We start from the raw sequence: 27,568 nt of genomic DNA, 5'->3' as shown, positions 1-27,568 counted from the left end.
CCTGAGATATCACTTTTAAGAGAATGTAATGGACAGACAAATCAAAAACATGTCTGTGGCCACGGCGGCCACCACATGGAGGCATGAAAAAAACCTGAAATCCCATCTAGCAAAGCCTACAAAACGTCCCCTTAAAACCTGCAAATTAACTAAAAATGAAGAGGCCTCATCAGTGAATTAACACTACGACCCTGGTACCTGCTGCTCAGCGTGGGTCCACCCACCTTCAACTGACCCCTTTTGACCTGCTCTTCAAAACCTCCTGTACAGAGCCGAGTAAATAGAGACAAGTCAATCTTTTCATGAAGCCGCGTGGAAAATCTGGTCCTGCATCTAAAACTGAGCACAGATTTGACCTTTCAGCTGCTTCTGTGGCCTATCAGAAATAAACAAAAGTCTAATGTCTGAGTGTAGCACCAATATAAGGCCCATCTAGGTGACTCCTGCACCAGCGAGGCCACACACGGAGGCCCGGCAGACCTCAGGCTGTTTTCCCGGCCTCTGTCGCCTCACGGGAGACCTCCAATTGCCCCGTTAAGATCCCTTCAAAATACACATCCCCCTGTTTTATAGACACGGAAACAATTTACGGCCATTATAGAGCATTATAGATAGCATCTACAAAACTTCCCGTTGTTGACTAAACGTCTGCCAGAGTGGACACACGCACAGAAACGCACGCACACGTGCGCACACACGCGCACGCACGCACACACCCTAAATAGTTAACGGAGAGGGAAAAAAAGAAAAACAAAGATGCAAAGGATTTTGTTTGTTGATTTGGGACTAGCTGTTTTAAGTACAGTTACAGAGATTAGACTATAAAAAGAAGCAAAATAAAACATGAAGGCAGCCTACGAGCCCAGCGGACCACCCAGGATCCTGCTGGAGGAGACGAGCCGTCGATCCAGGACACTGTGTGAGGACGCTGCTACTGGGCTGGATCAACTCACATAGCAGGGGTGCTTCACTGATGTCACATGTCAGAGGTCTGCTCAGCCTGTCATAAAAGTTTGATAATATCTTCTTTGGTTTTGGAGGAGCTTTGTAAAATCTGAGGAAATCAAGAAATTTTGAGCTGGGATTGAATATAGATACATTTCATACGTAGTTTGTTAGTGAAATAAACAGAAAAATTAAAAAACAGGATGTACCCACAGCTTTAAAGTCCCTCTTGGTTTCCAGTCAGAAATAGCCTATTTCACTATAACATGAAATATTCATTGGAAAATAAACACAATTTCAAGTTAAATTTGCATGTGAGTTATTATTTATTAAAAGTGTGACATTACTTTTTTAGACGGTGGTCTGATCCACATCAACAGAAACACATGAACTTTACCAGATCCGTGTTCCTGTAAGCTGAACCCAACTGGTACGGACAAATTTGAGACCAAAAGTACAAATTATTGTGTATAAATCTTAAGTGACTGGCACATTTGAAAATGACCGACACTGAATCTGAGGCTTTGGCTGGTCCAGGTTGGGTTACAGACCTCCAGGATGGAGTTTGTGAGTTGTGGGTGTTTGTCAGGAAAAGAAGTTTGGATTAAACACATTATTAAAAGGCATTATGGGTAATGCAGACTCTAGTATTTTCTTGCTTGACTCACGGGAGGGACTAAAAGCCAGCATGAGTACTTTCCCCAGATTGACTCTGACATATTTCTGCCAGAAATCACACACATAAAAATGAATGAAATTGTTTATAAGATGTGATTTTATCGGTTGTTAAAAGCACTAACGATGCACAGAGTTCGAAGAGGTTTCTGGGAGTCTGGAGACCAGCAGCTGCTCCTGCAGAGCGTGCTGGGACGAGGAGGGGAGAGGGGGGCTGGAGGCAGCCGTCATCAGCAGCGCTCAGAGTGAGTGTCAGCTGGCTGAGCAGAGCATGGTGGCAGAGCAGAGCAGCAGGACAGGGTGTTGCTGCTGGGCTTTGGCCAGGACAGTCAGAAAGGAGCCGCTCAGTTTGGATCTCACATCTGACTCCTCAAAGTGTAGATATGTTTGATAACTCTCACTACCCCTTCAACTGCTTCAACTACGACGGGGACGGATACCCTTCATCCAGCACGGATGAGGAGAAAAAAATGTGCAGACCTGCGTACAGGTATGGAGGATTTTTGTCTTTTATTTATATTGGCAATTTTATTTGATCTTTTTTTAAACTTGTTTTCATGTGATTCTTTATTTTGTCATCATAATAGGCCACACAAATTTTGTTTAATGTGACAACCCAGTTGAAATTTTAAAATTACACTTTTTTTCTCTCATTCCTTTGTAAATATATGTTAATGCCATATGATACCCATAAAATGTCTTGATTTAAACAGTATTATATGTTTAAAGTGTTATTTTATCATTATTTGATCCAAAAAAAAAAAGAAGCAAAACCTGATTTTCACAGCAGTGTAATATATATTGTGACCAGATGATCCTTCTTAAACTAAAGTGAAATTCAAAATAAAATTCAAAAACCTTCCTTGCCCTCCTAAATGTTATTTGGTATTTTTTAACAGCTCAAAAAAACCTACTGTTTTATTAAGTTGAGATCGTGGCTGTAAGAAATTGTTGCATCCAATAAACTCGCAGCCATTTTTACGCAGCTTTCCGTTTCAAAATAAATTTCGCCTAATCAGATGTTATAACTGATGTTCTTGAAGATAACAGGGAGTTAAACCTGTAAATGACCCCAGACATATGTGCTTTTCAATGTGTGTAGATTTAATCAAATCAAAATGAAATACTAAGTATTTATTTATGATGGTTGTACATACAGTATAAACAAGTGTGGGCATTAAGGACCCCAGATGAAGAGAAGTAAAGAGAATCATGTGGCAGATGAAGTCGTTTTCCACCTGTGTGTTACCTGATCAAAGTGTGCGTCTCTGTGTGTGTGTCAGCTACATAGCTCTGATAGCCATGGCCATCCAGCAGAGCCCCGAGCAGCGGGTCACTCTGTCGGGCATCTACGAGTTCATCATGAAGAGGTTCCCCTATTACCGATCCAACCAGAGAGCCTGGCAGAACTCCATCAGACACAACCTGTCTCTCAACAGCTGCTTTATCAAGGTAAAGACACACAGCAGGGAGAACGAAACATGTGGATGTAACACAATTTTCTTTTTTTCAATTGATTTTATTTTCATCATTTTCCTCAATATTTATAAAGGACTACAGAAGAAGAAGAAGCAATAGTAGAAATTGTTTTCCTTTTCTCAGAATAGGAGTGTTTTTATTCCTCTTATTATTGGTAGTAGTATGATATTATCAAGTACATAAACAAGTATCTTTTCCTTATTTCCCACAGGTTCCTCGGACAGAGGGCAATGAGAAAGGAAAGGGAAACTACTGGACTTTTGCCACTGGCTGTGAATCTATGCTCGACCTGTTTGAAAATGGAAACTTTCGGCGGCGCCGGCGCCGGAGGAACATGAAAATTGGCCTCCGCGATTCAGGAGAAACCCCTTTCCACCCTTTGGAGAGCCACGGCAATCAGCACGTACCCTCAGCTCGGCGCCCTGAACCTGACTCCACCCTCTGCCCGCTGAACCCTGAGAGGCCGAGGCCCCCTCCACAGCCACACCACCTCATTCCGAACCCCACCCAGCAGGGGAAACCAGAGTCTGAGATCAAGTTTAGCATTGACTACATCCTATCTACTCCAGACCCGCCGCTACCTGGGTTCAGATCCTCCCATATAGGGCACACGGGGCCGCCCATTCATGTTCTGGAGCCCCAACACATGAACCTGCACTTCTGGACTCTGTAAGACGAGAGGGAAGCAGAGACTGAACTTATTCCTTCATCACAGTCTGAGTCCAAACCTGGGAAATATAAGGACATTCAAAGACAAGGACTCCACAGCAGGAATTTGACTTGAAAATATAAATGAGGAAACAAAATAAAGAGGTACAGTATTGTGAGACGGATTCTATGTGGAAAAAGTCTCTGAAAACAGATAAACTGTGAGCAAAGCAGAAAAACTCAGTACAGCTTATTGTCATTATACTGTTTGTGCGGTGTCTCGTGCTGACATAGACTATAGGTTTACAGTATTCTCTGTATGTATATACACAACAATTGTGAGCACAACTATAATGTATTTAAAGATGCTTTAAAAATCAGATTAAGAAAAACAAACATTGGTTGTCCGAACTTGATTTTCTCCATAAAAGGAAAAAATATTCACATGTATGGTTTTCTTCTGATGCCCATCATTTTTTTTTACTCCCTCTGACATTCATATATATTTTTTCTTCTTTTTTTTTTTTACATGTAAAATTCCAAAATGACATCAACTCCTCACTTACTGAAAAATCCAGAACCTATGAAACTAAAATATTTTCAATTCAAAAGTTTAACAGCTGGACACAAGATGTTTCATCATTTTTCTTAACCTATCTTAATTTCCACATTTCCCTTAACAGTTGCACATTCGACTGGCATTTGTCATTCTGCACAATGAAGCTCAAACATCCAAGTGAAGAAAAAAAAAAAGGAAAGCACATCTGTTTTCTAACAATTCTGAAACTGTAAAAAAAAAAAAAAAAAAAAGAATTTGTGTTTTAGCTCATCAGCTATTTTTAAATTGGAAAGTTTTCAAAATACATCAGGACAATGGAACTCTTATTAAAGCCTCATTTTGAGGTTTTCAGCTAACTGCACATCTCCTCTCTTCTCTAAAGGCCTCGATATATCACAGCAAGAAATTAATATGAATATTACTGTTTAAATCCATTTCGCTGTTAGCTTGCAGGTTCGTCTGCATGCTGCCTGCTGTAGGCCCAAATCCAAACTACAATTCTGTGCATTTATATACTCATTGTGAACATTTTGTAGTACTTTAGTTTTTGACCGGACAGAAATAGTTCCATTCCCTGAGTTTATTGCTGATTGGTAAATGTTAGCATGCTCATACACGTGCTAAACACTGATTGAGGACATGGTCGACTAAACATGAGCACGTTAGTGTTGTTGTTTTGAGTTGATGCTCATGTTTACCTTGAAGACAGTTTATTTCCTGGGTAGACCGTAATATAAAAGGTGTAAACACACCACCATTCAACCTCAGAACCTGCATAGAGTTATAGGATAAAGTTGAGGCAGGCTGTCACTGTAATGATATTTTATGAGGTTAATATCATTAGTAATATCTGTCCTTTCTTTCTAAGACAAATGTCTCCTGTATATCAGGCCTATTTTATCGCAATTGTTTCAAATCTAATTTCTGCACACATTTTGCATATTTTTTTTCTCTGACCTTTTGAAGTCCTGATTGACTGACACTTAAATTCTAATCCAGTCACTGCTTATTAAAGCATATTGTTGTTGTATTCACACACTTAGAAGAGGCCTAACGAAACAGAGGTCTGGCTAACATTTCTTTCCCGTACAAGGGAGATCAATCATGGCGTGTTGTCGTGCCGTTGAAGGGACATTTTTCAATTTAACCTTTATATTATGTCTTGACTACATCAGAGGAGGGTTTCAACACACTTAACATGAGTGGCATTTAATATAGCATAACACTTGCAAGGTGAGGCCGAGAAGTGACCCTATTTAAATACTGGGGCCCCTTTTCCCTGGGCCTCAACCGCGCCACCTCCCCCCCAACAAGCCACCCACAAACCCCTGACGCAGTTATAATTAAACACACCTTATGCCTCTTTTGCAAATGCCCCTCATCGATCTGTGGGTTTTTAACATTCATATGTGAACTGCCCCCCAGCGAACGGTGGCGGCGGCACAAGCGTTTATGGATCAGCAAGTTTCCATTAAGAAAGTTGTTGATGTTGAGGAGCGGGGGCCACCGCTGCCATGATGCCGCGGATATATTTGGGTAAATTAACTTAGCATAAAGTGCTTCGAGGCTGAGGGAGTCTTTTGGAGGCAACTAAAGAGAAAGCAAGGCACCAGTCAGGCCCGAAAAGTCAATGCACATATTACACTGTCAGTGAATATATAAAAGTGTAGCTGCTGGCGCAGTGTCCCGATGAATGGCCTCTATTAAATCACTCTTATACATTCATCTATTTTGTGTCATTTCCTACTTAATCCTTACACTCTGAGCCTTATAATTACCTCCACAATATTTCTCATTTATAGAACAATTATTTTGTTTGAGACTTCATCATGTGGTAATACGCTGCCAGGTAACATGAGCAGCTGTGGGCAAGAAACAGGAGACTTGCAGGGAGAGGAAATTGGGAAAGCACTGATCTGCAACATTAATAACAAGTAAATCATAAACACAAATAGGTCATTTAATCTCGAGTGCTTGTTGGATTTCACTGAGGCTGTGGTGATGATTATGAGGATGAAGATAAATATGAGCGTCGTGTTTGGTACTAATGTATCTGTTTAATGTGATTTCTCCTCTAAACTGTTTCCTGGAGCTGTGCTTGTAGAGGTATGAGTGAACTGGAAAAATACATGAGCTATAGTAGTTAATGAAGATCAGGGAAATAGCCTGAGGACTTTGACATACACACACATCTCTGCCCTTTGCCCTTTCATGACACGCGCAGGTCTGCTGCAGGTGCAAGCCAGCATGCACTTTAAGGCCGAGATTATGCTATTATTTTTAAATGGCTTCAAGTGTGTGTGCCAGTAATGAGAAAATCAACACAGCATGTCAATCAATGGCAGTTGGGAGACGTGTTTACATTACAAATGTTAGAGCGATGTCCCTGTTAGGAATACAGTCGCTGACTGGAGGTGACCAGGAGGGCTTTTTTTTTTTTTTCATGAAGAAAATGGAAAATACGGCATTTAATAAAAGAAAGAGGCTTGACATTCAAATGAAAATGTAACTCCGAAATCTGCCAGATGTCTGTTTAATTCTCAAGTGGTAAACATGTCAGCTGTGGTAAAGTTTCAGGACGGATGTTGACGGTTTAGTTAGAGAAACAAATATGACTTTATACAAATAAAAAGAACAGTTTACAATATGATACAATCCAGTACAGACGCCCAAAAGATTGTTACATGGTTGGATAAAAATATTTCTGGTACAATACTTCAACATTAAACTTAACCAAAGTACTATTTAACTATTTAAGGTCTCCTGTCACTTTATCCACCCCTTATGAATGTACAGTAGAACTGTAATGGAAAAACAAATGTTTAAAGTACCTAAATTACCTAAAACATAAAGTATTATGACAGAAGGTAATTGTGAGAATTTAATACATCTCCCCCAAAATCTAAATACTTTCCGAAGTTCTTGATAAAAAAATATAAAACTGTAAAAACATGTCTAAAATGGTTATCAAAATAAATCAACACTCTCAATCAGGTTGAAAAACAACAGAACATTATAATCTTTCTGAACAGAGGATTTATTGCAATGCTACTGTTTTATACTTCATGCTCACCTGTTTGTAATTTTGATATTGTGGTTGATTGCTGGCATAATTTCATTAAAAAAAAAAAAAAAAAAAAAAGACTTAGTCATTTCCTAAAAATCGGGGCGTTGTAGTTTTAAGAAAATGTTACTTTAGTGAAAGTTAATAGTGGATTTGTTGGGGACTATTTTCAACAGGAATCTGATGCTCTAATTTGTCAGCAGGAAGGTGTATGTTGGATTTACTCAAAGATAAACTACCATGTTCCACATAATGAAGGACCACCTGCATGACTCACTGATGTACTTTCAATAGTTTGGGAACATAAGAGGAGCTTTTGCTCAGCCAGTTTGTTTGCTAGGATCAGGTCTATGTTGGTTTTGATCTTTTCATGGGATTTGACAATAAAGAAAAAAACTTAATATTGCCACCCTTATTCTTATTATAGTGGCAGGTGTTACACATTTCGCATAAAATGTACCATAAATCAAACCAACCCATTGCAATATACTATAAAATGAAAATAATCAAAATGCATGGCAGCAGCTGACCAGCAACTGTCACAACTTTCACCACAAGCCCCTTGAAACATGAGGTACTCTGGCTAATATGTGTTAGTGAGCTAATGACGTATGATTATACTATGTTCATACTCGCGGTTGAGTTGTGTTATAGCCAAGTTCTGTGCTGCACAGCAGATCCATTGCACTGTGTTTGAATAACATGCAATGCAACTACAATGCACCGCAGCTCTGGGCAGCATTTCCTCTCTCTCACTTGGTAGATGGTGAATCCAGGGGTTGCAGTGGAGAGCAGTTGTACGCTGCTGCATGGCGTGCATTTGTGTTAGTGTTATTCATGAGCGGATGTTGAGTTTTCAGCCACCTTGACCTTTGACATGAGTGCCACAAGGTTCCACGTTGCAGCCACCAGGAGGTGCTGACTAGCTGCTGGTGGAGAGACCATATTTCTGCTCTCTGGCAAGTCTGAATGGATCCTTGAGTCATCCAACAGCTTTACACACTCGGGCTTCTGCAAAACATGTTAACACATTGTGGTGAAAAACATTTTTTTGCCATGAGTAATGTGCAATCTGTATTTCAGAGGACAACAGTGGCAGCGAGGAGGCATGCTGCCACACAAAGAGTAAGATTAGTCTGTTTTATACCATCAGGCAGCACATGGTGCTCCTGCTGCTGACAGAAAAACTCATTTAAAAACATATTGGAATATTTTTCTGCCAGTAAGTTACATATGTTGTACTACAAAGACCACATTTCTCACTAGCTCAAATTTTTTTTTCTCTCAGCCTAAATTTCCTCTGAAAAGCTGAAAACACAAAAGCATCCATTTACCTCTCTGAAAGAAATCCACCAGCGGCTCTTTTGTGTGACAGGATTTTAAAAAGAATGTAAAGTTGGCCACCCAATAGTAAAAAGAAAAGACTCAAGCAGGGGTCCGGTGGGTTCCAGTCGACAGTACTGTCTGACAGACACACCCAGCTTTCTTGACCGGGAAAATGCTCCAGTGACTGAGGCAGAATACGAGGGGCCATGTTGTGGGATGAGGCGATTCCTGACGACCAATGGGAAGCCCCTGGTGTGGGGCCCGTGGGCCTCTTGGGGAGAGGCGGGGGGGTGGGTAAGGTAAATGAAAAGGGTTTACTACAGGTCAGCTTCCATCTGAAGAGGGGAGCCAGGAGAAGATGGCAGGCCGAGGAGAGGAGTAGAGAAGTGGCAGTGAATCCCTCAATATAAAATACTGAAGTAAATACAAACAAAAACAAAAAACACACAAAGGCCGATCACTCACTGCTAATGTTTTATTAGAGTTCATGCATAAGTCAAACAACACAAAGAGAAATGAGAGATGAGGCAACTCAGGAAAGTTAGCAGTCGCGCAGCACGGCCTCCTTTATCAGCATCTCTGTTCATATTATCCAGCGACACACAAAGAAACACTTTGTTCCTCTGCAGACCAGCTCGCCGACGACTCTCATGGCAAAGTTATCGCTGTGCTGAGATTCAGTTACGAATCACAGACGAGAGCTCACGCTGACGTAGACCAGGCTGATCCTGGACGGTACCAAACAGGAGAGTGACATGTATTCTTTAAACACACATTTGGAGGCTTCTTTTTGTCTTGTTTGTTTTTTTGTTTTTTTTAAATCAACCGAGATATTTCTGCTTTACAGCACAGCTGACGCACACACACGTTTAACACTAAAACAAGGAAACAGAAGTACAAAGGACGTTTTTCTTTCAAACTGTGCGATGTTGATGCTCTGTTGAAAGTGTCCCCTGGAAGTTTTTCACGTCTGTGTTTTTTATTTTTTATTTTTTTAAGTGCTCGTCGGTCTGCAAAACTCAGTGACAGATGCTTTTAAAATTATATATCCTTCATGAGATAAATGAGGAAACTGCTGTGATTCTTTTACAGCCATACATCAGTGATGAAGTGCCTTTAGAAACAAGTCCATATGTTTACTGTACAGACACTTTCAACCAGCAAGAATACCCACATACCAAATAAACATAACCATGACAAATAAGTTACATTAGCCAGCAGCAACTTGGAAAAAGGAAAGTCTGAACTCCATAAACAAAAACACTAATACCATTATGACAACTTCTCATTCAGTCCCTAAACATAGTTCATTTCTCACTTAATTTTTTTTTTTACAATAAAGCAACTTAAAATACTGATCTGAGGAGAAAAGAACAAAAAGTAGTGCTGAATAAATTATGTCTACACTTCTGCTCAAACACTACTCGTTAATTACATCCGGCTAAGTGTTAACTGATTTACAATACGTGCTGAAAGGTAACGCGACCGTCAAAGTGCTCGCTTGTTTTAAGCTCATTGTGATTGTTTAACATGTTGCATTTATTATTGTCGAAGAGTGAAATGTCTCATTTGTAGCGCCGAGTCTGCGGTGAGCTCATTTCGGAAAAACAAATGTCGTGTTGAAAGGTCAGACCTTTTAAGATGTCAGCGTAAAGAAATAAAAGGAGGAATGCACACAAAATAATGTGCAAACTGCTTCTGTAGTGTGATGAACTCTTGTAACATCAACATAAAAAAAGCTGTGATTTTTGAGTTAAAGAAATTCATTAACAACCCAATTTCCCAGAGGTTTCCCTCCATATCCAGAAAAATAGAAATCACAAATTTGGTCCTTTAAGCTCGACTTCAGGACAGAAAACAAAACAGTACAGTCTAAAAGGAGTTCCAGCCACTGAGTACAAACTCACCAATAACAGCATACGTCTCTTCAGCTACCCGTAAAACCGCCTCTGACTGCGATTCTGCTCACAATACCGCTCATTCAATCCATGACACTTAGTATCTCTGTTCAGCATGAAGATGATTAAATACAAGATAATTATTACTCAGCAGATGGAATTAAAACCAACTATAGCAGCTTTAGGCTTGTAAAATCTCAGCAAAAATAATCTCAATAAATGTGTGGGGACCAGCAAATCGTTAAACATCTGCACTTGAGTTTGTCAAAGGCAGATGTAGAGGAAGGTTAAAAAAAAAAAAAAAAAAAAAAACAACCCAAAACTGAATTCTCTTCTTCTTCTTAAGATATCACATGTATAATATTCCCTTTTCTTGTGAAAAACTGACCCCAGTTTGATACATCCCTAAAACATAAACCCTTTCAAAAAAAAAAAAAAAAAATCTACATTAAATTACCATCTCTTTCATACATTTGTAGCTTAAATATACACACCACTAATAAACTTGACATTTGCCATTTACAGATTTACAATTTAACTCAAGACGGACTTGCAAAGGGACTGAAACAAACAGCAAAACAAGACCCTCGTAGGTAAGATCAGTGCTTTTTGCCTGGAACGGGCAATTTCTGCAATCATGTTTCTGTGGGTTCTTTGACTTAAACAGTAAATGATCAAGTTTGGTGGTGTTAATTTTAGGGATTGGACAGGATATGGATTTCCTACTTTCTTTTTTTTTTCATTTATAAAATTCTACATTGTTGGATGAGGATTAGCTGCAACATGAGGCTCTGCAGTCCAAAACAGGCTGAAGAAGATTCTTTAAACATATTAAAAAAAAAAAAAAGAAAAGAAAAAAGAAGAAAAAAGCAGGCTGCCTCATTGTCTCCAACACCGCTCATTGTGTGGGCGAGATCCATCATCTGGTGCCGTAACAAAATATGCTTTGTTTTTTTTCCCTTTCTGGTGAGAAATTAGCAGAGAGCATAAACAATTCTTATTTTATAAGGAGAGCATGTACAAATCTGTGTAGTGTGACTGAATAGTGTTGTGATGGATGTGTTTCAGTTTCAGGTCAGTCTGTCCTCGGTGATGCTGCTCAGCTGGTCGGGTCTAAGGCTGGGGATCAGAGCTGGGAGGTCTACATGGCAAACAAAGCGTCCTCCTGTCTGTCTGGCTTCTTGCGGCTAGGGGTTCCCTGTGCTGCACCCGGGTTGCCACTCGGGGGCGACGGTAGGCTGGGGGCCATTTCAGCAGCTTTGGCTCTCTCCTCTAGGAATTTGTCAAACTCTGGATGCATGGGGGCAAAGACCAACAAAAAAAAAAGAAGAAAAAGGAGAGGAGATGTGATTTTGAGAGGGGGGGTATGTGGTCAAAGTGTAGCTGGAAACAGCAGTGGAAATTTAAGAAAAGTAGATTTATATCCTTTTACCTTCACTTGTGACACCTTCCTCCCCTTCATCACCCTTCTGTTTAAAAGGAAAAACAGCAATGTCACACCCGTGGGTCGACTCTGCCAAACGTAACCCCACTGCAAACCACCGCAAAGCAGAAGCAAAAGTCTGATCCTGTGCATGTGGCCAACACTAGAGCCCGACAGATTGATGGGTTGGCCTGTACGATAATAGCCTTTCACAAATATGTCGGCGTGTACCGTGTCCGATATAAAAACTTTACATAATGCAGTGAAGGAGGATTGGGGTAATTTAGAAATTGTTCGTTTTAAGTGTTCGATAACCACATTTTGGTCAATGTATCTATATTGAAAAGTTTTTACTTCCCAATATCGATATCGGCCCCAGAAATCCAGCATCAGTCGAGCTCTACCCAAAGCCAAACCGCAGCGGATGTTTCTTACAATCTCTCACCAATCAGGTTTTATTGTACGACAGGGAACCACTTACCTGCCGTTACCACTCACCCAAAGTTGGGCAGTTAATTTTGAGAGTAATATCGCATTTTTATTGTTTCCCAACCAAACCAGTTGATAGGTGCTATCAACTGGTTTGGTATTAAGCTCAGTAACGCACCAGTCACACAAATGTGTGCAAAATGAGCATTAACTCTGTAATGACTACAAAGACGGTTAGCAGTTGGACATCAATGTGATACTTTAAACCAGTGATTCCCAAACTGTGGTTTGTGTTCCAATGGTGGCACATGATGGTATGCAAGAGCCTCACTGAATGACAATTTTAATTTAATTTCTTTATTCCAGACCACAGTTATTACATATAAACATTACAATGATGACAAAATTAGTTGTTAATTCTTTAGATATTTTAGAGATACCATTTTCCTGTGTTCAGCCACGTAGGGTGATGTCACTTCCAACATAACGCTCATGATAGCTTGACACAGTCAGTGGTACTTGGTAAATTTAGTTTAGTACATAGTGGTAGATGGTCTGAAAGGTTTGGGAAGCTCTGCTTTACACAACTGTCCTTTATATAAATGACCCAGAAAGTCTGCTGTGATGTTTCATTACTAAGACCTAAATATAAACACGTGAATGTTTGCATTGAAGACCTCGTACTCATTTTGCAACACTTTTTCAAAATCACCCCAGTCAGTCCCCACAGCACACCGTTAGTAACTCTTAAAGGCAATCAGAGTGAGGAAAGGTAATTTAAGATAAACATGTTATTTTCAGTCCAGAAGAGACAAGTGGAGAAAACGGAAGGAAAAAGAAGCAAGCAGAAATAAAAAAAAAAACAATAATCATGATGGGCTCACCACATCAGTACACAGCCACTCCTCTATGTCATCCATGACAGAGGACTGGCCTCCGACACCCTATGGGGCAGCATCAAGAGCGCCACAGGTGGCCGGGAAACAGAAACAAAATCCAACCCCAAACACAACAGAAAATGTGACTTAAACGAGGTCAGAGGTAACTCAAATGCAACTTAACAAAAAAATTGTTTTTAGAAAGTAAATAAATAAATAGAATAGAAACTAATGTTTGTGGATGGTGCGGCACATCATCACACTCTTATGACACTCGTGATCAGGTTATGAATGAGAGTCCACAATCACGCACGCACACACACACACACACACGCACATCGTAGCATGCATGTAAAGCTGTGAATGCAGTGTAATGCCACTGAAGGTGAATACAGCAAGCAACATCATATCAGACGTCATAATTGTACTGCTTCGTCCTTTAGATGACAAATAGTACAAATAATTGTCAAACACAAACTTTCTATTCATTATCTAATTCAGCAGCACCAGTGCAAGCACGTCTGCTTCGCAATGGTTCTTCAGAAAGCACACAAAAACAAACATACACAAACACAAAGACAAAAGCTCACTTTCCAAAATGTTTCTGAATGGCTATGAAAACACAAATTATAAATGACAGCCCATATTGCCACTGACACTCACCCCTCCTGCTGCTGGCTGTCGGACATCCAGAGTGGGAGGAACGGCGTCGGTGTCCTGGCTGTCTTCTGCTGTCGTACTGAGACGAGACGCGCACAAGTGGGACACGGTTATCAAATCGAGCCAAGAAAGGTTAAAGCCTTAACCTTATGTTTGCCCCTCTTCATTTCATATTCATGGAGTGCGATGCAGAATCGAAAAGAGGTCTGTGGGCTTTCTTACGTCTTGTTTGGTTCGGACATGGCTCCGGTCCTGGTTTGGGCGAACACATCAAAGTCGTCCTGGGTCGGTGGAGGCTTGCAGCTGGAGAGAGAGCTCAGGGTGCTGCTCACGCTGTCTGCACCCACGTCTGGAGGCCAGCGAAACAAAGTGCACGAGAACTTCAAGCCACCGTACAGCACGGGGGTCCGAGCCAGGTGCAAGTTTCATACAGACACAAATCTAAGTCTACAACAATATGCGGCTATTAAAAGGAATAGTTCAGGTTTTTCACTTTACTATTGTGCGGAGAGTTAGATCAAAGGACTGATAGCACTCTTCTATCTGGGCTTTAACTTTTGATCTGGAGCTGCAGGTTTTTCAGCTTAGCATTAACAATACAAATTAATAAAGAATACACCTATTAACACCGCTTAACGCTCATTAATTAAGTAGGTAGCCTATCAAAATGTCATGACAAGCTGTAGTTTTCTGGTATTTTTACCAGCTGGAACTGTTTCTTGACCACCAGCAGCCAGGTGATGTAGCTTCTTCAAATCTCTATCGATTACCGATCGCAACATCACAGTCATATCTTTGATGCAGATACATTTTAAGCATGGCTTAGGTTCAATCAACAGTCAGATTTATCTAAATGTTGCACAAAGTTGTTAAATAATAGACCATTTTAAATAGCACTAATTTCCTATGACTTCTGAGTAGACATGCCTGACTGATATTTTATCAAACCGCTGTTGTGCAAATGTTGCAGAAAAAGAAGAATGTGAATATTTGATATGTCCGTGTAAACATGTCTGAGGTAAGTCCATGCTTACCTAGACCAGCCAGGCGGGAGGCCAAGGTGGCCGGGGAGGAGGGCCTTCCTGCAGGGGCCGTGATGCTGGGGGGCAGGCTGGTTGGGGCTGCGTTCGGCATGTTACTGACCACCGCCGGGGAGCCGGGGCCGAGGTCTATGAGGTTGTCCTCTGTAGCCTCACTGAGGACCTGATGAATGATGTGACACAAAACAGTTCTCATCTCATGGAGGAGCAAAGAGAAGGATTTAGGGGGCCTGGTTATATTTGGAAAAAATATAAAAGAAAAAAATGGAACAGTGGTCTGAATTTGAAAAAATATGAAGGTGCGGCACGTGACAAGAGTAAGGACACTCTTGGAAAACCTGCTTGGTTAGCTTGAGGAGAGCATGAAAATGTCTGTGGCTGACGACAGCAGGAAATCAATTAACTGTCTGGAAAACTGTTTCTTAAGGGGGTCCAAAAACACCCTTTTATTTTTTAGACATATTTTGGTTTATTATTTGGCCAGAAAGTTTTGATGTGTTCTGCACCTAAGGTGTTATCCATAAAGACAAAACAATCCCCTTAAGAAGGCAGAAATACAGCAGGAAGGGAGGGAGGAGGGCAGATTGAATCTCTCTGTAGTAGCTGCTCTATCGGGACCATTTAGCAAACCTCAAACCGACTGTTTGAGATAATGCAAACACAGTGACTCTTGGCAAACGTTCGTTTCAGTTCCATCTTAAGCTCCTGTAACTATCAGTCTGCCTCCAGGTTCGTTGTGTCATTGGCTGTTGGGGGCTGCAGAGTCAAAGCATGCTATATGGGGTGAAAAGAGAGTGGTGGAGGCTGGGCCCATATTATTCAACCATGATTCAACAGTCGCTGTGGGGAGGACACTGCTCGTTTAGGGGGCTGACAATATTTTTTATACTTGCCTGTCTCAGCTAGCCACAGAAACAGAAGGACAGAAAAGAACAGAAAGGAAGAGACAGTGAATACGTTTAACATGCCTGTGCAGGGACAACATGTAATGGCATGATAACTACGGAGGATATAGCAGGCCTAAACTGGAAACCCAATGAAGAGGTGAGAAAGTTCTTCTCAATGTTTGTGGTCAGTATGAGGGGCAAACAACAGGAAACTGACAAAGGATATGTACAGCATGTGGATTTGTTAAGGGAGCAGCAGTAAATAGAAAAGTTGCTTGATAAAATGCAGCTCGTTTTTGGCTCATCGGTTTGAAACATTGCATGGCAGTGATGTATTACGGTAACGCTTTTACAAAGCACAGCAAACAGCGAGGCTTCCATCTGTTACAGAAGTTACATAAAACTCTGTTGGAAATTATTCTGATTGAAGACCTGGGGTCAACTGTTTACATGGGATGTGATCTAATACAGTCAGGTGTTAACGTGCACCGATGCATTTAACCTAAACAGCTGTGTGATGTGCAAAAGTGAGGAATACATCAATTGTTTGATTACTTTATTCTTTTTTTTTAAACACCCGCATTCTGTAACAACCCAACCTTAAGTCTTCCTGTGATTGGCTCTAATCCTGATATTCTTACCTTAACCATCTCAACAACTTAATATTGAAGACAACAAGCCAATCAGAGCCGGAGTAAGGCGGGTCTTCGAAGAAAGAAAAATGGGGGAAAGAATCAAATGAATATCTATCGTCTATTTAGCGCAGCATTTGCCTTTATTATGTTACTCTTAATCGAGCACCAGCTTGATCCAATAATGTTTGAGCTTTTAAACCGTTTTTAATTGCAAAATTAGGCTCCATGCAGACGTGGCTAATGACATGATGCTGAAACACTGCTGTCAGATATTGTTGCTTTCGATTACTAAAGCACCCTTTTGGAGCAAAGTAATAAGCAGAGTAATAAGCTGGCTCCAAAGCTACATCTGGGCTGTTGACTGCATTTTACTTGTGCATCTGTAAATACAATGAGCCCAGTTCCAAGGTTTGCATTCACTACTGAATTGTCAGAGTCAATGTTTGCCCCTACTGGACAGAACTTAAATCCAACCGGTGAGCTTTGACTGTGTAGTAGACAGACAAATTCACATCATAACAGAAAACAGAAAATTCAAAATGAATAACAAATATGAAATAAATGATATTTGCTTTGCATTTCATGATGAAAGCAAATCATATGTCTCTTTTTGGGTTTCCATTTAATTAGCCACGTACACCTGGTAAATAGCTGACAGGTACTTGACATACAACGACAGCACTTGAAAGACATTGTAAAGCCTGACTGGCAACGTGACATGCAAGTCCACGCTGCACACACAGAGGTACTGATGTCAGAGAATGCAAAAACATGAGCAGAACATAAACACTATGACACAGAAAAACTATGTCAGATGATTGAGAGAGAAGTGTGAATCAAACACTGGGTTTTTGGAACTAAATGTTGACTCACCCCATTATTGACACTCTGAGCTGAGGCCCTCCCAGATCTATATCTTTCATACCTGAAGAGGTGACATGAAAGAATTGAGAAAAAACTCTTCAGTTTACCAAACTAAATCAAACATGTGATGCTGTCGGGGTAAAGACGAGTTTGAATTTGTGTACTTACTTCCACCCAAAGACAAGCTTGCACCTGCTTTAGTTCAATATGTGTGTTTGCTCACCTTTCGTAGCGGAGGAAAATGTTGTTGAGGTCATCGTTGACATGCAGCAGCTCCTCGGTCACCGCCTCATTAGAAACACAGGAGATGAGCTCCATTATCCTCTGCTGCATGACTCTACAGGTCCTGTTCAGCTCCTAAGCCACACAAAAAGTACAGTATACAGTATACGCATACAAACAACACACACGTATGATCTCACCGTACTGTTTTTCTATTGCTTTGAATAAAAAAAAAAAAGTGGTCTCTTGCCTGTAGTAATTCGTAGTCTGAAGCGTCCTCCTGTCCTGGCACCATCTCAGTCAGCATCTCTGACATCACCTTCGTGTTTCCACGAACAATGTCCAACTCACTGCGTAGTTGGCAAATCTAGATGACAAAGATAATTCACCTACAGTTAGAAAAAAGTATAATAATCCATTATATGTGACTGACCTGAGTCACTTGTAACACATTACATACATACACTTAACAACATGTGTTGCACTTGAGAATGTGTGAAAAGCAAGTGAATAGAGAAGTTAGAATTTTTAGCTAAAAGTGATTAAAACAGCTAACAGTCATGACTGTACACTGGAACTAGCGACATATATCAGTTAAAGAAGTGCTTGAGCTCATCTGAGCTCTGACAGTCCTTCAGACCAAAAACAAAGGTTTGGATTGATCTTATTGGCAGACATTTCCACACCCAGCACGTTTGCAGCTGTGTATTCAAAGGCTTGTCTTTCTAATTCGTTTATTTTGTTTGTTTGACAGGTACAGACGATGCCATTTTGACTTGAATGGCACTTAAAAAAAGAAGATGCTAAAACTGTATTAGTTTGTCGTTTTGTAAGGAGTTGTAACGAGATGAATACATATCTGAACCAGCTGCTCAGTTTCAGTGTGTTTATAGGAGCACCACTGTACCTGTTCAGGTGTTGGATTGATGGATCCAGAGGCAAGTATGTTGGGGACCTGAGGGTCGGCGAAGGCAGTTGGGGCAGAGTGTGGTGAGGGCTGAGTAGTGCTGCTCAACTTATGAAGGGTGGAGTCGCCCTCTGGAGCAGTTGCTGCCTAGAAGCATCAGGGAAGTTGATAATGTACATATCATGTCAGAATGTGATGAATTATTTAAAATAACTATGGTTAGTCTTTGCAAAAACATTCAGCACATATTCAGGCAGTCTACTATGATGCCTCCTACCCGCTGAGGTGTGTGTATAGGTGACAGGGTCTCCAGTTCTGACATGGGGAACTCGATGCCTTTCCTCTTTAGCTCCTCATAGATTTGAACCACACCTGTGAGGTCCGGACTGCTCCTGAAGGCATCAGCCCACGCCTGAAGAGAAAGAGTAAGGGAAGGGCTAAAAGAACAGAGACACACAGACTGAACAAAAATACAATGAGTAAAGGTAGGGCTGACACCGCAGACAGAGTGAATTGTAAATAGGAGCCTGTTCTCTGATGATTTCTGTTTGCCTGCCTTGAATACATTCAGTCAGCAAAACTGCAAAGCTTCTTGGCTTCTCTCCCTCAGCAGCGGGCAGGTGGAGCCACACAAATGGTACAGTATACAGTATATGCATACAAACACACACACGTATGATCTCACCGTACTGTTGTTCTATTGCTTTGAATAAAAAAAAGTAACTGGGTCACACTGGGTCATGACCACAGTTCAAACAGATGACAAGACAACAGTGCACAAGCACTCTGAGGGAGTTCTAGATGCAAAGGTTTTCTACTCAGTCACTCTAAAAGTACCATATTTGAAACCTTTCTGCTGTTTCACTTGCAGTCTTGATATCCATTAGAAGATATTTTTGTAGTTTTAAGGATCAAAAACTATCAAAACATAGTTTTAGATCTCCTCTCTTAAGCTTCTCTCTCTCTGCCAGGAACAAGCTGTTTAATGTCTGTTTTTAAGTCATACTGATATCTATAATGCTCTCTTCTGATTGGCTGACTTATTTCTGAGTGACCCACTTTCAGACCAACCACAATTTTTCTTCTGTCTTGTAGCTTGCTAAAACTCTATGAAAAGATGTTATGACTCTTTTACAGTATTAATTATTACTTAGACCTGATTTATAATTTGTTTTTAAAGTCTGGTAGGTAGGTAGGTAGGTATTTACTTTATTAATCCCCGAGGGGACATTTTTTTAAAAACTGGATGGAAACAATAGACAAACTGACAAAAAGACCTTTAAAAAGCAAGCCAGTTTGAACTAAATTCAAATTTAAGTTTATTTCCTTTGGTCTAAAAGCAAACAAAAAAAGGCTACACCAGACCAATAATCACCAAAGCTGACAAGAGTTTGTCAAAAAAATATCAACTCAGAATGGCCTAAATATTGTGAGGACTATTGAATGTGGATACTCGCTATCTTTTATCAACTCCAAGCTACACACATCAACACTTGAGAGTTGAGACAGGTGGTTAAAGAGCTGCACAGTCCACCCACAGTATGTTGGCCAGCTGGGTTTTATGCATCTTGCTAAAAGAAACGTAAACAACACTCCAAATGTAGATTTGAATGGAGTGCTACTACATATATTCCCCCACAGTTTTCCAGCTGACCCTTCTGTCACAAACCTGTTTGTCTAATGATTACATAAACAAGAATCAATTAGATTCTCCCTCTCAGTTACTATCTGCCCTTCTTTGATCCATGCTGTAAGCTGCGAGTCACATGGTGTCCCCGGTGGAAACAAGAGCAGCCGACATGAACCTCGCCGGGTTACCTGAGCCGTGACGGGTAACTAGATCTGCTCCTGGCTGAGGCCCTGCAGACACTGTGCTTTACCTGAGGCTCTGCCTGCGGATGACAGGCCACCTCCTGGACTGCCGCACAGCCACCCACACCGTAATAAACACCTATGCTGCAAACCTAACCTCTAGCACACTGGCTAAATCAGAAATGCTTGTTCTCTCTCCCACTGAAAGAAAATATACAGACTCAAAATCTTTCATGGGAATATGCTTGCAAGCTGTATGATGACCACTGTCTATTAAGGCGTGATACAAGAGGCTCCAAAGATGGAGTAGGTGCATTCAAATTGATCTTACCTGAATCAAGGCGAGCACTTTATCTTGAACGATGGTGGGCGGGTTGTTTTTAGGTGAAATGATTTTAACGAGCACACCATCAATAAAGTCCCTGCTCGTCACTAAAGCATGGAAACGGTGGCCGCAGTTCTTCACACACGTCTCCAGAACCTGAGAGATGCACAGCAGAAATAGCTTTTAAAAGATGCAAACACCCGGCAGACTGGGAATCAAATCCTCGTACAGACACGTTAAGAGTTTTATGCAACCCAGACACAGAACGGATATGATACTATGGGCTGCAAATTATGTGATACGATCGAGTGATTCACTCTACATAATATTGCATTATGTGAAAGGGAAAAAAAACACCTCATTTTATCTGTGACCTATTCATCTGATTGTGACATAAGAACTAGGCCACATTGAAAATATTTCTAACACTACATGTTACATGGTAATATAATATAGCTGCCTTCCTCCACTTTAACTCACCGTTAAAGCCAGCATCACTTCCCTATAGTTCCTGTTGCCATTGAGTCTCTTCTTGACTGCTCTAATGGCATCCTTTGGCCTGCAGACACACACATAAACACAGCAACACACTTTAAACACAAACAAGTCAAAGCACACAAAGATAGCACAGCACAGTGTTTCTGCAGCTTTGAAAATGACTGAGAAGACATTCTATGTAGAACAAACACGTTACCAAGATGTTAATAGGTAAAGGTTTTCACTGTGGCACTGACAGGATGTCAAACACAACAGCAAAAATGCCAGAAGCACATGTCAATGATTACTTGCTTCTTCCCAATCTTGGCCTTGCCACTGCGGCTGTTCTATGATAAGGCAGAAATAATGAACTTTCTTTCACTACATCAAACAGATCGAATCAGCATTACAGCAGAGGGTGTGTGACAGCGCTTTAATTCAATTCCACACAGACAGGAAACAAGTAATATCTTTTTTTAATTTTATATATATAGATTGCTGATTTGCAATTCAACGATCAAGGCTATACACACCTAAGCCAGTTTACAACCTGCTAATCAAACTATACCTGGACTTCACACACAAGCTCTGAACATCCAGCGCAAAGTTAATGGAGCAATGAGATAAGCAATGAGGCCTTGCATTAATCCACCTCCCACAGCTAGATTTCTTCTCTGACCATGACACAGATAAAGGGAAAAAAAGGGGGAAAGGGATGACTCAAACGGATGATCCTGCTGCAGCAATGTAAACAGCACAGAAACACGGAGGGCTGAATTAAACCATTGCACAGAGGAGTTCATCCACATACGGAATATTCATTGATTTTCTCTTGACCACTCACCCATCCTCTGTTTCATTGATGATGTCACATATTTCCATGTTGAGGGTCCAGTCTTCACTTTGCAGAGAGCCATCAGTGGCCCTCTCTGAAACACACGTGTAGTCAGTAAAGACAACAACGACGTCTTAAGCAAATACAGCAGAGCAATTACAGGACGATGACTGGAGGTCAGCTAACTGTGAGCTAACTTAGCCACCAAGTCAACCTTTAAGACATGAGTAAATGCATTCGTTAATGGTTGTGATATTGACCCAAGAGCTGAATAAGACAGAAAACACACCTTTAGTTTGTTAACAGTGATGCAAGCACCGTGAAAGCAGATGTTACCGTAACTATTAGTTAGCAAGGCGGCTAACGAAGGCTTCCCAGCTGGAGAGAACTCATTCAGGAACGTTAGCATGCTAACGGTAGCGAACACGTAAACTACTGTCCCACAAAACAGAGACGTTTCCGGGACATGTACATCTCTCTATCCGTGATGTCGCGTCATAAATATGGAGATACATACCAATGCAGTGCCCCACTGGGGTACTGAAAGGATTTCCCAAAAGGAACTCCATCTTGCTCGACAACAAACAAGTCAGTCCATGGGATGATGATGATGATGATGATGATACATGAGGAAACAGCCAGCAAGTCCCGCCCACACAGCGACGTCATTGGCCAGTAAATCCCGACCTTTCGCGTGATTGGACAGTTCGAACACCCGTCAGGAGAGTTGGGCAATTGTAAATAAAAGGGAACCAAAGGTTGGAGCCATACAATTCAAATCGATATTTTATGACTGCATCATTCATTCCCATGTATTAGATATTGCAGACGTAGATATAGAAATGAATTATGACAGACATCTGCGAAAGGGTTTAGACTTTGTGTATTTTGCATGATATCAGTGGAAAAGGCAACACACAAACATAAGAGAGCAGGTCATGTCATTTTTTTTAATTGCTTTGATCCATGTCACCTGTAACAACGACAAACCCCTCAGCTCTGTGCATGGAAATAACAACTAGATGAAGATGGAGTTCAGGTTTTGTGTTACAACTGAACTTTTTCTGGAGACTGCACTGTGCAAAGGAGACAATACAGATGAACAGACCTGCTCTATATAGCCTTCAGTCTTTCTCCTCATCACCACAGAAAATAACATAATCCATACAACATGAATGATTAATTACAGCAACATGTTTGTTTATTCAATGCCGGTGAATAGTTTTCACATGCAGTTTGCCTTTACCAAATGCTACAGTACTGTTAGTATAGACTGGATTGTACACTGCTTGGTTGGCATATTTGCTTTGCAGTACTCAACTGTTGCAAATAGAAAAAGCAGGCATGGAATTCCACCACCAAACAAACAACATCATTCACTATTCCCTCGGAACCAGCAGCAGTGTCCAAAATGTCACGGGTGACTGAGAACCGACTGGAAACTCCGTGAAGAGTGAAACACTTGGCAGCTGCCACATACAAATACTGCAAAAAAGGCAGGCAACATGTTTTACCGGAGTGAGATGACTCTATAACAGATCACTGACAGAGCAGCTGTCACGTCTATGCAGAACAAACAGAATACGTGGTGTTTGCATGGATACTGAAGCATTCACACATTTGAGGTGGTCAGGATGCTCTCTGGGAGATTTATTCTTGGGCGGATTTGTTTTCCTCTCATTCTTATCTCAGTCCTGCAGAAGTTTGCGTTTGACAGTTGAACTCTCAGATGAGAGGTGAACAAAAAGGGCTCCAGCAGCAGTCCGCGCCCTCAGCTCGTACATGTCGTAGTCGTGAGCCCATTCCACGTTTCCCCAGGTTCTAATCTGTTAGGGACAGAAGAACACAGGTTTTTCTCTATTTATTCCTCTAACATAAAACTGTCTGCAGGAGGATCTGCAGCGGACACAAGCTTAAGTGCAAGATCAGCTAGTTGTAGAATTTCTGCAAAGAAAACAAGCAGAACAGGAGCCAAGAAAAGCAAAGTCAGCCTCTAGAGTGCATTGAACACTGTCTGCTGCCAGGTTTGGTTTCAAGGGAAATACGATGAAAAGCAGAGCGAGGTGCCGCTTCTCTGGAGCAAATGAAGCAAACTTTTTGAGTTTCTAGCAAGAGGAGATACAGGACTATGACAGTAAAAAAAACACATTTATTCTGCTCCTCGGTAAAGCCAACACAAACACTGACTGAAGAGGCAAAAAACCCACTTGCAAGAAGTAGTTTTATACAAGCACATAAACTGAAAAAGTTGTTAGAAAACACTAGGGACTCAGGGGCTGCCCTACCTGGTACTCCTCCTCCAGTCTGGAGAGCAGCACAGCCTGCTCCACACTTAGATATCTGTCAATTATCCCCAGCGCCAGCACAACCGACTTCAGCTGGGTGATCACATACTCCAGACCTGCAGAGGAGCAACATGTGAAACTCATGCATTATCACTACCATAATGTATTACTATTATTACGGCTGACTACCAAAACTTTAGGATTCCACTTGCCAGAGTATCTCCTCTCCTCATAATTGTACTATTCACAGTTACCACGCAAGTGAAACAGACACAGGCATATCATATCTAGATCAAGGTCCAAGTCAAGAGAGCATGTGTATGTTGAGGTTAGAGGTGTTTTACCTGTCAGAGACCAGAAGTTGTAAGACTTGAGGTGTTGCCGGAACGTGCTTTTGGTTGACTCTGGAATCTCAGGACCCAAAATACTGGATGAGGAGCCAATAGTGACATTATATCTGCAATAGTGGGAGATAAAGATTAAGGAAAGCGCTTCAATACACTGTCTTTATGTAATTTAATGCAGGGCCATGTACATTGACCGTGACAAGCTGATGCAACTGTTACCTGTTTTCAATCCAGTGCAGCACAGGGTCCCACTCATTCTGCTGCAGCTCAACCAGGCCGTTGGGCTCATCCACTCTGTAACTACATAAACACTACTAACCTGAAAATCACAGCAACTCGCACTAACTACATTTTAACAATGTAATAAAACATGTAAATATCTCTGCCAACCAGCAACGAGTAAATTCTAACTCAATACATTTGTTCGAATGCAGAATTTTTCCAGCAGAATTCAGTTTCAAGATACAATTATGTCCCAAATGATCAGTTAATTTCATCCTTTTGTTGTTGGTAATATGTCGATATTTTCCACACACATGAGTTATAACTGTGAGGGTGCCAAATCGATTGAGAATATGGACATTCAATATCTATGTTGTCATTGTGCTGATCTCTATTTTGCAGGCGTTAAATGCACTGATGTGTAAACATTGGTTATATTGATCTTGAATCCCTATATTAGTATTGATAGAAATTAGCTTGAGCTACATATGATTGTAAGGAAAAATGAAAAAAATTACCATTATTAATGATTAGCAACACAAGTAAATGCGTGGCATACCAGATGGTGTCAGTCTCCAGGAACTTTAGAGCAGCTTTGATCATTTGGTCCTCGTTGCGTTGAGTGGGATTGTCCTGAACTGTGTTGCACAGAGTAGTCTGCGGGAAGAGTTCAACATCTTTTTGTTAAATACCCTTTATTAGTGGCATGAGACAACTTAAAAACATGACATGACAAGAGCTTCACGTTTAAATTATTTGTAGCAAAGTGTTTTCTGAGAATAACTTCACCGTTAGCTCTGAATTAACATCTGGATCTGAGTTGTAGAACTATTTAGACTCATGGTCTATGTTTTTAGTCCTAAATCTTCACAACGTTCTCACAAGGAAAAAGAGTCAGGTTGTCATGTTAACTCGTATATGGATGCTGTTGCTTCTAGAGCATGGAGCTAGAAATATCATGAAGGCTAACAACATATCGATATGACAGGCTGATCAAGTTGTGCTTTAAATTATGCTAAAATGCTTGATGCTTGACAAATTGTTTGACTAAATGCCTTCCACAATGTCCTTGCTGTTGCGTCTCTTGTATTGAGCTTGAAAGATGATGAAACAATATGCCTGATGTGTAGAGGATTTTTGAAGTGTCTGAAACAGACAACAACGTTGCTATTTGCAGTGTTTGCTCTGCATCTTTAGAGGAGGAGCCACATCTCATTCCATCAACACAACAAACTTATTATATTATTATAACAAAACTTTGAAGAAGAAGAAAGAGAATATGTGCATATATCTTTATCAACAATTGGCCAAAGGAGCTGGAAAATATTGGCATGTCAGAAATGGGCAGGAAAATAAATTCCTATTCGCTCATGGTTCCCACTTTTCAACTGGCTGACAGAGCTGGTAAGAACCTGGAGCATCTAAGCTTTTTAAAAATGTAGTTATAATATGACTGTTTAAAAAATGTCTATCTCAATGCCTTTGCTGATGTAGCGCCACTGCTATTGTTGAGGCCTAACATTATGTATTCTAAAAGTTCATTTTGATATTCCAGATTTGCTCTTTAGTTTTAGGTGAGGCAAGTGCTAACAATACAATCCACTATGAGACCCCTTTATCTCATCCCAGGTAAAATGCTGTACCAGGTGCATGGTGTAAAACTTGAGTGTGTCCCTTTGAGAATCCCATTCGGTTGCGACAGCGATGGCCAGGGCTTCATTTGGCACTGCGAACAGCTTCCCTCCTGGAGTTTTCAGTTTCTTTCGGTCTAGATTTATCTCAAATAAACCACCTATCAAAAAAAAAAAAAAAAAAAAAAAACATTTTGAAAAAAATTAAGATATTTCATAATCAGAAGAATGACATAAGTACGGAGAAAGAAAACATCATCCTCTCACATTAAAGCATGAAATGTGCTTTTATTTCTGAAAAATAATAATAATAGAGAAAATGTATCTCCTCAAATGCACAAAAACAGAACACTTGACTTGTCATATTATTTGACTCTTACCTTCACCTTGGGATATGCTGACATCTTGATAAAACTTCCTTCTCTCTGGACAACAGCAGAACATTGCAGCAGTCAGTACTCAACATCAGGGTTAATCGTCTGCAGAAGACAAGAGACTTTTATCCTCAGGGATTCTTTATCTTACCTGATGTGGCTGTGGAGTATTTCAAAGCACATTTGAAGTGCTGGTTTCTTGGGCACACTTTACTGAGTGAAAGGATATTTCCAAACTGACTCTGAAGTCCAAGAATGGTCCTAAACATTGCGGAAATTAGTTGGAAGTTACAATGTTTTCAAGCAAAGCTAACAGACCCGCGAAGCTACCGGTTTCTACTTCTTCACTTCACAATTAGCGGCATTATACGAGTAAGTGTTCGTCCTATTTGGCGTCGATTTTTGTTTATACTGCACTGGTTAACTGTAAAGTCTCTTCTTTTTTCTGTTTTTTTTAATAGCGTCACATTTCTTTCTCATCTGTCACATAGCTTCTTCTACGTCCAAAAGCACGCGTGTGACCTTCGTTGCTTGACAGCGTCGTCAGCTCCTTATTAGTTTGTGGGATATGTAGTTTCCTAAATGCCTCAACCAATCCTTACACAACAGTACAAAAACTACACTAGAATGTTCCCAGAAACCCTTCCGCAGGTTGGACCAATGAGCTTCAAATACCTTCGCGAGGTGAACTCTATTGACCAATGAGAAGCGAGAATGCTGT

At 40.7% G+C, this 27,568-nt stretch overlaps 3 protein-coding genes across 5 annotated transcripts; 1 reads left to right on the top strand and 2 right to left on the bottom strand.

Annotated features, from left to right (window-relative positions):
* The first annotated feature begins 1,994 nt into the window (after positions 1 to 1,994).
* On the top strand, positions 1,995 to 4,222 carry foxl3 (forkhead box L3). Its single transcript, XM_069691227.1, has 3 exons — positions 1,995 to 2,110; positions 2,904 to 3,072; positions 3,311 to 4,222. The coding sequence occupies exons 1-3, from the start codon at positions 2,004 to 2,006 to the stop codon at positions 3,770 to 3,772; spliced, it is 738 nt and encodes a 245-aa protein (XP_069547328.1). The 5' UTR covers positions 1,995 to 2,003; the 3' UTR covers positions 3,773 to 4,222.
* A 4,935-nt stretch (positions 4,223 to 9,157) lies between these two features.
* On the bottom strand, positions 9,158 to 22,605 carry LOC138616805 (target of myb1 like 2 membrane trafficking protein). Of its 3 annotated transcripts, none has more exons than XM_069691342.1 (15): positions 22,506 to 22,605; positions 21,998 to 22,082; positions 21,157 to 21,235; positions 20,683 to 20,832; positions 18,817 to 18,951; positions 18,540 to 18,686; positions 17,883 to 17,999; positions 17,634 to 17,767; positions 17,420 to 17,471; positions 15,019 to 15,187; positions 14,207 to 14,333; positions 13,988 to 14,063; positions 13,331 to 13,390; positions 12,027 to 12,063; positions 9,158 to 11,884 (listed from the first exon to the last, which is right to left on the bottom strand). In XM_069691342.1, exons 1-15 carry the CDS (start codon positions 22,555 to 22,557, stop codon positions 11,736 to 11,738), a joined length of 1,569 nt encoding a protein of 522 aa, XP_069547443.1. In that variant the 5' UTR covers positions 22,558 to 22,605; the 3' UTR covers positions 9,158 to 11,735. The 3 variants fall into 3 exon arrangements, with proteins under 3 accessions (XP_069547443.1, XP_069547446.1, XP_069547445.1); XM_069691345.1 differs by lacking the exon at positions 22,506 to 22,605 and adding an exon at positions 22,278 to 22,446; XM_069691344.1 differs by lacking the exon at positions 13,331 to 13,390.
* A 255-nt stretch (positions 22,606 to 22,860) lies between these two features.
* atpaf2 (ATP synthase mitochondrial F1 complex assembly factor 2) lies at positions 22,861 to 27,360 on the bottom strand. The gene is made up of 8 exons (XM_069691339.1): positions 26,999 to 27,360; positions 26,854 to 26,898; positions 26,486 to 26,634; positions 25,402 to 25,499; positions 24,840 to 24,920; positions 24,618 to 24,730; positions 24,274 to 24,389; positions 22,861 to 23,814 (listed from the first exon to the last, which is right to left on the bottom strand). Exons 1-8 carry the CDS (start codon positions 27,114 to 27,116, stop codon positions 23,677 to 23,679), a joined length of 858 nt encoding a protein of 285 aa, XP_069547440.1. The 5' UTR covers positions 27,117 to 27,360; the 3' UTR covers positions 22,861 to 23,676.
* Between the last annotated feature and the right edge of the window lie 208 nt (positions 27,361 to 27,568).

The sequence above is a fragment of the Brachyistius frenatus genome, unplaced genomic scaffold (genome assembly GCF_029030835.1).
Source record: "Brachyistius frenatus isolate BFR_SWC_R1_liver_20210118 unplaced genomic scaffold, ASM2903083v1 Contig_11, whole genome shotgun sequence".
Lineage (NCBI taxonomy): Eukaryota > Metazoa > Chordata > Actinopteri > Embiotocidae > Brachyistius > Brachyistius frenatus.
This window is presented reverse-complemented; position numbering and strand designations above follow the sequence as displayed.

What these genes read in the sequence shown, in the direction of transcription:
- foxl3 (XM_069691227.1), top strand. Translation starts at nt 2,004, where the DNA reads ATGTTTGATAACTCTCACTACCCCTTCAACTGCTTCAACTACGACGGG. An exon ending in ATGTGCAGACCTGCGTACAG is followed by an intron (nt 2,111 to 2,903) that starts GTATGGAGGATT and finishes TGTGTGTGTCAG; the next exon opens with CTACATAGCTCTGATAGCCA. An exon ending in TCAACAGCTGCTTTATCAAG is followed by an intron (nt 3,073 to 3,310) that starts GTAAAGACACAC and finishes TATTTCCCACAG; the next exon opens with GTTCCTCGGACAGAGGGCAA.
- LOC138616805 (XM_069691342.1), bottom strand. Translation starts at nt 22,557, where the DNA reads ATGGAGTTCCTTTTGGGAAATCCTTTCAGTACCCCAGTGGGGCACTGC. An exon ending in CCCAGTGGGGCACTGCATTG is followed by an intron (nt 22,083 to 22,505) that starts GTATGTATCTCC and finishes CGTGTGTTTCAG; the next exon opens with AGAGGGCCACTGATGGCTCT. An exon ending in AAGTGCTCGCCTTGATTCAG is followed by an intron (nt 18,952 to 20,682) that starts GTAAGATCAATT and finishes CTTTCTCTTCAG; the next exon opens with GCGTGGGCTGATGCCTTCAG.
- atpaf2 (XM_069691339.1), bottom strand. Translation starts at nt 27,116, where the DNA reads ATGTTTAGGACCATTCTTGGACTTCAGAGTCAGTTTGGAAATATCCTT. An exon ending in CTGGAGACTGACACCATCTG is followed by an intron (nt 24,921 to 25,401) that starts GTATGCCACGCA and finishes GTGTTTATGTAG; the next exon opens with TTACAGAGTGGATGAGCCCA. An exon ending in CAACTTCTGGTCTCTGACAG is followed by an intron (nt 24,390 to 24,617) that starts GTAAAACACCTC and finishes GCTCCTCTGCAG; the next exon opens with GTCTGGAGTATGTGATCACC.